The following is a 9,532-nucleotide window of genomic DNA, read 5'->3' on the forward strand; positions in this document are numbered from 1 at the left end:
CTCCTTCCCTTAGACCAGAAATCCTCCCTTCCCCACTGTGTTGGTCTGTCTGGCAGGTCAGCCGGCAGCCTGGCTGGTGTCTGCGAGCGGGACAGTGCCCATAACGGCACTGTTCCTTACCTCCTGTTCCTTACCTCCTCCGCCTCGGCCAGCTTCCCCAGGACCAGGTAGACGCAGCCGATGTTGAAGCAGATTTTGGCAGGGGGGTTCTGGACAGCTGTGAAGGCATCCAGGGCTGCCCTCCAGTCCTTCCCATCTGCAGCACACACCCCTTCTTGCCACAGCCGGATCGTCTCCACCAGGGACATGGTGTGGTGGGAGCAGGACGTGGGGTCCCCGGCCACGTCGTGGGTCTCAGCCCTCTCCTAGTCCTTCCCCGGCTGTTCGGCCTCTCTCCAGCTCCCTTCTGCCTGGACTTCTGCCTTCTCTGCTGCCCCTGTCGCAAACCCAGCAGGAAGTGGCCTCACTTGCGTCAGTGAAACGCGGCCCCGGGATGGGGAAGTGGGGCAGAGGCTGCTCCGCCACAGCAGGTTGTCACGCTGAGCTGCCATGGGTTCTGTGCCAGGTCCTCTCCAGCAGCTGTTCCTCACCTCTCTGGGTTTTGCTTCAGTAAAAGCCATGGATTTTGGCAGCTGGGTGGTTGATCAGGTCAAATTTGGGGTTGCAAAGCCACAGGGCGAGCAAAGTAGTTGCTAAACTACTCCTAAGCGTGGTCCTCGATGGTGGGAGCTGCTAAGTGGTTCCTGCAAGCATCTCCTGGCCACCATGGAGGCCTGCAGCTGGGATGGGGCTTGTCTGCCCACCCACCTGCGCTGGAAGGTGAAGTTCAGCCCAAGGCAGAGCTTGGGAAAGCTTTGCCCTGCCTGTCCCCAACTGTGTTGCCCCGGTGAGGAGCTCTCAGAGGGGTCTGCCCTGCTGGCTCAGAAGGTTTGGAGCTGGGTGCTCCACACGTGGTTTCTAGTAGTTTAGAAAGTACTTAGGGCCACAAAGATGATGAGGGGCCTGGAGCATCTCCTGGGTGAGGAGAGGCTGAGAGAGCTGGGACTGTTCAGCCTGGAGAAGAGCAGCCTGAGAGGGGATCTGATCAATGTCTATAAATACCTGACCAAAGGCTGCTCAAGTATTTTATTCAATGTCTGTTACATAAAGAGTTGTAGACTCCTCCATCATCAGACACCTCCCTGACCCAAGCCACCTTCTCTCATTTCTTGCAAAGTAGAAAAGCTTCCAAAGAAAGAATTGAAGAGTATTCCCTTTGTGGAGTCTCCTTCTCCGGAGATGTTCAAACCCACCTGGACACTCTCCTGTGCAACCTGCTGTAGGGAACCTGCTTTGGCAGGGGGGTTGGACTGGATGATCTCCTGAGGTCCCTTCCAACCCCACCATGCTGGGATTCTGTGACTTTGCCTCTGCCACATCTACCAGTGATGCAATCAGTATTTCTAAAAGCTGAAAATGTGTCAGTGAGACTCGGCCCTTGTGCGTTTGCTCAAACTTCCCCAGAAAATTGCATAATGCCAACAACAGAGAGACCATGGAGGAGACTTTTGTTTGACTTCTGCTCAGGAAGAAACCTGAGCTGCTGAATAGCAAGGACTTGGTTTTTAATCAAATGTTGGAAGACTGAGGACATCCCTGAACCTGGGGTCTCTTTGGTTCTTCAGTTGTAAGCAAGCCCTTGGTATCCCTCTGCACCCAGCCAGCTCCTGTGGGCTTCCTACAGGAGCAGGGAGGAGACTCTGAGCTCCAGAAAAGCAGCAGGAAATGCAACCAGCCAAAGTGATGGTGAAGGAGAGGGGAAAACACCCCCTCTGAGATGCTTCTTCTCAATCCTGTGAGGAACGGGAGACCCCATCTCGCAGGAAAAGGTTCAGCTTATTGTAGGAGTAATTTTCTGCTCGTTTAATTATCTGAATTGGTACACTGGTAGGGTCAGGTTGATTCTAAAGCTGGTACAAGGGAAGATGGAGGAGGATGTGAGATCATCCGTGGCAAGTGTTGGGTTTTTTTCCTTGCTTTTCATGGAAAGATGGGGTCTGAAAGATGGAAGCATGGCAAATGCTCAGAGCAGCTATCCTCTGCTTGTTGGGTTTTTTTTTTTAGTGTATCATTCAAGCAATTTCAAAGCTGTGATAAACACAACCCTTCTAGTCAGAGTGCATCTCTTGTTCCCCTTTCTCTTACCAAGTTGATTTAGTAGGCAAACCTGTTTCTTCTACGATAAAGTCCAAGAGGAAGTGAGTAAGAGATGGTGACACCTCCCGTGGGAGATTCTTGGAATCCAGCACAAACGCAGACTGCCAAGAGATGGGTAAGAAATACACAGAAATGCCCTGGCTGGGGTGCAGCACTCAGGTTTGAGTTTGTATAGCAACAATGTGCACAAGTTTATCGTCATTTCTGGAGAAAAGACCCCCAAAAAAGACTGATCTGGGCACTAGAAAACATATTATGTATGAGGAAAGACTGAGGGGATTTGACTGTGTTTGGGAGATCTTTGATGCAGGAAGAGCAGAGGGGACTGAGCATGTCCAGCTCCTTCCCTTTTCTTTTTTTGGCTGGTTCCCTTCATGGTGGCAGGGAGCAAACTGGAGCCCTTTGGCCAAGTGACCGATGACTCCGAGCCCAGGGCTTGGTGGGGGCTGCAGCTCCAGGCAGCGAGAGGACAGCAGTGTCTCTCAGCTGTTACAAAAGCAGGATGTGACAGATAAGGTGGCATTGCCACAGGCTCTGGCCAAAGGCAGCGGTGGGAGGTTTGCAAGCGAGCGTCGGAAGCGCTGAGACTTCCCAGCAGAGCTCTGCAAATGCTGGCACCCTTCGAGTAGGTCTGATCTGCACGGAGAGTATTTTTCACTGAAGGCATCCTTCTCATAATAGAGAGGGAAATGTGCTTTGCAAAATTAAACTGTTTAGGGTTTTTTTTTAATTCCCTGCCCATCTTTCTCTGTTTTCCTCTTTTAATTCTCTGGGTGATATGGCACAACAGGTTCCTACACCCCCTCTGCTCTCACAGAATCACCTCGATTGGAAAAGCCCTTCAAGGTCATCGAGTCCAACCATGAACCCAACACTGACAAGTCCCCGACTAACCCATGTCCCTCAGCACTGTGTCTACACGACTCTTCAATCCCTCCAGGGATGGGGACTCCACCACTGCCCTGGGCAACCCCTTCCAATGCCTCAGAACCCTTTCAGCAAAGAAATTCTTCCTCACATCCCATCTCAACTGCCCTGGGCACAACTTGAGGCCATTTCCTTGTAAATTGTTTCTTGGTTGAACAGACCCACCCCCACCTCTCTCCACCCTCCTTTCAGGTGTGGTCCATGAAATCCAGCGAGGCAGGATTTGTAGGAAAGAGGTGATTTAAAAAAAAACACCCTAGATTTATTTTTAACCTCAAGAGAAGAGATGCCTTCCTGTAAATGCAGAAGATGTATGTGTTTTGTAAATGTTTCTGAACACACCACAGCCCAGCACTAGGGGAAACAGAACCTCTAAACTTGCTCTTCGTGTTGCCTTTGTTGTCTAATGCCACCTAGAGGTAGCAGACCTGCTTTGACATCAAGTGTATTTTCCATTTATCTGGGATTACAACTTTTTTTCTTTTTTAAATGAGGATTGACTGGTGTTTTAACCAAATTTGGATGAATGGAAGGAATTACAGAAGCCAAACACAGTCCCTGGGAGAGATGTAAGGACAGAGCCGTTGCTACATGTGGCCAGGAGGATGAAGCTTCTGTAGGTATGTATGGTTGAAACCTGGATGTTTTCAGAAGGGATGGAAGGAAAAGAGGTTATTAGTGATGCTGTTCACTCACTGATTCCTGAGTGAATGTGATGCATCAGGAAATCACCTGGTTTGAATCATCTGAACTTTAGTTTGAGTCATCTGAAGGCACTAGCTCTGCTTTTCCAAAGTGATGACTCAGGTAACGACCAGGAGATGTGCTTTAGATGTCAGATTTCTGTTTGCTCAGGCCCTTCAGAAGTTCAAGCTGAGCACATGTGCCACTATTGATGATGTAGGCACACACAGTCATCCCCCCCCACAGGAGAAGCCCAGGGCTATATCTCTGCTTGAATTATTAAAACCACCAACAATTAAATGTTTAATCTTTTGGAGCTGGGGCAGGCAGAGAGACAAACAAAGCCTGACTGTGAAATCAGGGGTGTTGCTCCACACAACCACCCCACCAGGCCATGGCCCTTTTCCTTCTTTTCTTCTTGAGAAAGCATCTAACATTAATGGTCGTGAGGATCTCGCTCTCTGGCTGCAATTTTAGCGTAGGCAGAGACATCTCTGGTCGTGGTTTGGAACATTTCTGGCTGTTTAAATACATCACTGAAAAATAATCTCAGATTTTCTAGTTGAATGAAGCTGCACATGGATCAGCATTACGTAGAGGTGCAGATAACTGCTAGAAAACACAACTATTGAGGAAAAATAATGGAGGGAAGAAGTTGTAGGGCTTGGTTTTTCCCTTTTGTCCATCCCTGAATAGCAGCTTGCTGAAAATCGTGAACTTCAAGGTATTTTGGACAGCAAGTAAGTATTCAGTGACGATTTATTCTCTGGTCTTTATTATTATTACAAAAAAAAGCAGATATCAAAAACCAGCAAAGATTTCACAAGTTCCCCAACAGTTTTACACAACTGAACCGCAGTAAAATGGTGAATGTAAAACATGTATTTCAGTCCTGGACCTAAACCTTCAACGGTGATCTGTGGTCTGGGATGCCCTGGGCTTTCCTAATTCTTTTTCAAGTATTCCTCCTAATTTTGGAACCTGATTTGCCCACTAGTGAACACGCTGTGGCACAACACAACAGGAATGTCAAGTGTCTGGTATCCTTTAAGACCCTACAGATCTAGAAAACAAAAAACCCTACAGATCTAGGAAACAAAATAGGGGAGCTTTGCAAGGATGGCGTGGATACCAGCACGCGTTCCTCAGATTAGCCCAGGCAGCCACTCTGTTGTGCTTGATAAAAATCAAATCCCTTTCAAGTTGCTGAAAGGTGATTTGCTGTGTGAAAGCTGCTTTTTGCTTCTTCTCTTCGGGATCTTTGCTCCCCAAAATAAAACAAGAGTGCACTGGGCTGGGCTCCAGCGTAAATGGACCATCAACCTTTTAAATTCTACTATCCAGAGACTGCATGATGGACAACTTCACCCTGTTGTGACTTGCTGGCTGAGGACTCAGCATCTGACTGATCACAGGGAGCCAGAACAGGCCGTGAGATGTGAGGTTAAAGAAAATACTCAGCTCTCTGGGATGATAATTGGGGTGGGAAGGGAGCCTTTGCTTTCTGTCCTATTCACGGCTGTAGGTTCAGAGGCTGACCAAAGGAAATATGGTCCAGTTACTTATATTAATAGCTGCCCCACTTCTCAAATATAGATCTTAGATCAAAACACTGCTTGGCTAGTGAAAAGAATTAAGACATTGCCCTACGTCCCTCAGCATTTGCTTGGAAAGTCAGGTCCAAATCTGGCATAATTCTACACAAATGCAAATCATCCTCAACATAAAGTTGTATAAGTCGCTTCTACGTGTCACTGAAATGTTCATCACGAGTACCAAATATTCCTGTTAGAAATAAAATTGCACCTTCATCATTTTCCAGAATTTAACCAAAAAAGTAAAAGAGAGAGATCACGATATGCGTTATTTGTCAGGTATGAAAGAAGCAGCAAGAAGGCAAAGCTGAGAGACAGGTGCTGCCCACGGGGCAGCAATGGCATTTGGTTGGTACCAGCATTTCCCACGCCGCGGGATGGCAGACAAACACTCCTCGCTGGGTTTAAACCGTCTTCCTGGCAGTCAAAACACGGACAATGGACCCTACTCCTCCAGCAGCCAGAGCCTGAGAAGAGGAAGATGGTAATTAACACCAGGTCAAGGGAAGTATGGGCTGAAACGACTGTTGGTCAGAAAGGCAAATGAGCATCTCCCCGCCCTTTGCATTAAACATGAAACACTCAGGCTCAGGGTGCCAGGAAAGGATGAGTGTTTGCTTTGAAGACAGTTATTTAACAAGCTTTTATTTCCCTGAGTAACCCAGTTGCAAATTTTGCTTCCCTCTAGGAAGGAAATTCTCCTTCCCTCTGCTTGAATCGCTGGATCAAGCCATTTTATTTGCCTCACTCTAACATAAAATCAAATTTTAACCATAGAATCTTTACCCAAGGAACTAGAAGTAGGCACGTGAGCTTGCAAAATCGTAGGGCCACAAAGATGATGAGGGCCTGGAGCATCTGCCTTACGAGGAGAGGCTGAGAGAGCTGGGACTGTTCAGCCTGGAGAAGAGCAGCCTGAGAGGGGATCTGATCAGTGTCTATAAATACCTGAAGTGTGGGGGCCAAATGGATGGGGCCGGGCTCTTCTCGGTGGTGCCCAGTGACAGGACAAGGGGCAATGGGCACAAACTGGAACACCAGAAGTTCCAGACAAACTTCAGGAAAAACTTCTTTCCTGTGAGGGTGCCGGAGCCCTGGGACAGGCTGCCCAGGGAGGGTGTGGAGTCTCCATCTCTGGAGATGTTCAAACCCACCTGGACACTCTCCTGTGCAACCTGGAGTAGGGAACCTGCTTTGGCAGGGGGGTTGGACTGGATGATCCCCTGAGGTCCCTTCCAACTCCACCATGCTGGGATTCTGTACCTTCCTCACACCAGGAAATGCAGCATTTCAGTTTTACCTGACAGAAAGGTGGCTCTTACCAGGCTCAGCAAGCGTTCCTCAGACACAAGAACCTGCTAGGACTGATAACCCAGGCCAGAGCTCACACTGCAAACGCACCTTCTCGTGCCACTGCAGCAGCACAGCGCTGCTGTTGTCAGAGGGGCTCTCGAAGCCTTTGTAGATGTACTTCATCAGCAGGTCGACGCCGTTCTTGTCCAGCGACTGCACCGCCTTCTCAATATCGTTGGCTTTGAAAGAGATGAGGACCTTCAGGACAATACTTTCTGCACGATCCTGTCAACAAACAAGGAAAGGAAATACATTCATTCTCATATAAGGTACGTCCAGATATTAATCTCTCCAAGAAACAAAACTTGAATATTTTTCTCTTTAACTATTCTAAAATACATTTGAATAGGGCAGTTTGTGATAAAGACAGGTTGTGATAAAAACATATAGCAGATACCTCCTCCCAATGATAAACAGTGTAAAAGAGCTCAATGTGTTTGTCCTGCTCTAAGTTTTCTGCCTCTCTCCTTATGTTTGCAATTCTTCACCTATTAAACGAGGTTACGGCTAAATACTCAATTTTTATATCAAAACTCAAGGTCTGGCAAGTTCTAAAAGAATTATAAGAATTAATTACTTGACTGGCCTCCCTTGCCACCAGAGCCTTTTCCATGCCTTTGTACTGTTTAATGAGATACAGCTAACATATTCCAGGGAAATGCCACTGGCCAGCCTGGAAGAGGTGACAGCTGAAGCCACAGGTTTGTGTTTTCAAACAGTCAACTTCTGTCCCAGGATGCAAACTGGCAGCATTAATATTTTGCATTAATAACCATTTGCAAGTTGATCTGGATGTCAGTTCAGGCCCAGGAATGCGTGTGGTGTGATTACAGCAGCAGATTAGCCATGTAATCAGCAAAATGCAGCTCATCCTGTTCATCCACGGCTAGCTGGGGGAGGATGAAAGAAAAAGGTCTCGGGTTTGTTGGACTTTTGAGTAATTCCATTATACAAGTCAAGCAGCTTCCTTCTTCAGAAATTATGGATGTTAGTTTTCTTGTTCAATTTAATATCTCATAGCTGCTTGGCATATGCATATAGTTCTTCTTGCATGAAGAGTTATAAGTAAAAACATACAAGTTCCACGAGATCAACTAAAAATTAAGCCAAACATTAAAATTCAGTCACTTTACCCTCTTCAATTCCACTGCCTTCAAAGTATATTCTTAAATACACCAGTACAGATGTAATGGCAACAAGTCATTCATGTGAGGACAGAGCTGTTCTGTTGTTTAAACTGTTACCAACACCTGGATCTCAAAACGCTGTGAAAACCCTCAGGAAAGGGCTGGGGCTAGGTAAAAAAATCTCCACCGGTGGCCTGGTGAGGACAGGTTGGTGCCAGAGCAGCACAGAAACGTGCCTATGGGACTCCTCGAGGAGGGAGGAGAGAGCTCTGCAGGCGTTCACCATCTGGGCAGCTCCTTGTCTTATCTGCCCACTCCTCTCAGCGCTGCAATCACGAGCCACTCAAGGTTTATTCTGGGGAGATTTGGAAATGCACGCACGCAGCAGGCTCCTGTATTCTGTCACAGGGGGAGTGCTTGTGTTTTCTGAGGTTTTAATGGCTTAATGGTGATTGGATGTGAGAACCATCAGTTCTTCCTTTTCCGTAGGCTGACGTCTGGCTGCGCCAGCAGCGTTTCCTCAGTCAGAGGTGACGGCTGCAGCTGTGGTTCCTTGATCGTTCAGTGCCGACTACATCTGTGTGCTGCCAGGTCTGGATCAGGCACAGGAACCTGGTGCCATGTGGAGTTACCCAGGGCACACAACACACAACCAGGGCAGGTAGGAGAACACACAAAACCTGACCTAGCACCAAGCTAAAGGTAGGTGGACAGATGACATCTGAGCTATCGTATTCTGAGCAAGATTAAGACACCAGAGGTCACGGATGTTTCAACATCAACTTGACCTAAGTCAAGCTTTTCCTCAAAGTACAGCTGGCAGGGTTGGTGGGGTAGGGGTTATAGAAACAGGAAAGGATTTTTCAGGAGTAACCCATGAGTAAGTGAGTTACTATTTTCACCTTCACTGCCTGGTTCTTTGTGTTGATAGGAGGGTTCTTCAGAGCTGCCTGTAGCGCAGCCATCATGTTCCCTGTGCCAGATGGTTAAGGACCCAGACACCAAGTATTTGGAAAGCAACAGAATCCTTGTAGCTGGTTTTTGCATGACTTAAAAGTACTTCAGGTTTGGTGGATGCAATGATTCCCTCAACAGATAGCACAGATTATAGTGTAAGGTAGCAGTTCCTGAGCTATTTGAGGAAGGAGCAGCACCCACAAGAAGCTGTACAGTTCCAGTTTTGGAGAATACTTCTTAGGCCCTTTGTTGAAAAAAGGATCTAAGTAAAAGAAATTCTCCATCACCTCTGCAATTTGTAGCCCTTGAGAACAAGCCTCAGCTTGGCACATCCACCTCCAACAGCTGCTGGGAAGAGCTACTGTGTGAGTCTCCCAGCCAGGGCAGCCGGCAGTGGGAGCGGGCACAGGGAGCTCTCCTGTCCCCTGTCCTCCATCCCTGTCACCTCCCCTCACCACACACACCTCCCAGATACCACAGCCCCAGACACTGCTGCTGCTGTCAGGAGGGAGAGGAAGTGGAGGTTGTCCTTCCCCTGTCACCACGGGCCCCTTTCCCCTGTCATCCCCTGTCACCCTCGGTCCCCTGTCACCCCGGCCCCTTTCCTGTCACCCACTGTCACCCTGGCCCCTTCCCTTCCACCACCCTGGTCCTTTTCCCCCATCACCCTCGGTCCCCTTCCCCCTGTAACCC

General features: G+C 48.1%; 2 protein-coding genes across 2 annotated transcripts in view; both read right to left on the reverse strand.

Moving 5' to 3' along the window:
• The window catches only part of NCF2 (neutrophil cytosolic factor 2), a 10,048-nt gene extending 9,733 nt beyond the window's left edge, over positions 1 to 315 (reverse strand). The window contains exon 1 of the mRNA XM_010163801.1: positions 135 to 315. Within this exon, the coding sequence (XP_010162103.1) occupies positions 135 to 308 (174 nt within the window). The 5' untranslated portion in view covers positions 309 to 315. The remainder of the gene's footprint in view (positions 1 to 134) is intronic.
• A 5,002-nt stretch (positions 316 to 5,317) lies between these two features.
• Positions 5,318 to 8,859, reverse strand: LOC104521721 (actin-related protein 2/3 complex subunit 5). The gene is made up of 3 exons (XM_010163802.1): positions 8,785 to 8,859; positions 6,804 to 6,980; positions 5,318 to 5,869 (listed from the first exon to the last, which is right to left on the reverse strand). The coding sequence occupies exons 1-3, from the start codon at positions 8,848 to 8,850 to the stop codon at positions 5,807 to 5,809; spliced, it is 306 nt and encodes a 101-aa protein (XP_010162104.1). The 5' UTR covers positions 8,851 to 8,859; the 3' UTR covers positions 5,318 to 5,806.
• Positions 8,860 to 9,532: the final 673 nt, after the last annotated feature.

The sequence above is a fragment of the Antrostomus carolinensis genome, unplaced genomic scaffold, assembly GCF_000700745.2.
Source record: "Antrostomus carolinensis isolate BGI_N321 unplaced genomic scaffold, ASM70074v2 scaffold32922, whole genome shotgun sequence".
NCBI lineage: Eukaryota > Metazoa > Chordata > Aves > Caprimulgiformes > Caprimulgidae > Antrostomus > Antrostomus carolinensis.

Bases quoted from the DNA above. Each gene is read 5' to 3' on its own strand.
- LOC104521721 (XM_010163802.1), bottom strand. From the start codon at position 8,850: ATGATGGCTGCGCTACAGGCAGCTCTGAAGAACCCTCCTATCAACACA. The intron at 6,981-8,784 runs GTGAAAATAGTA...GTTTGTTGACAG, and splicing joins CAAAGAACCAGGCAGTGAAG to GATCGTGCAGAAAGTATTGT. The intron at 5,870-6,803 runs GTGCGTTTGCAG...TCCTCTTCTCAG, and splicing joins TGCTGCAGTGGCACGAGAAG to GCTCTGGCTGCTGGAGGAGT.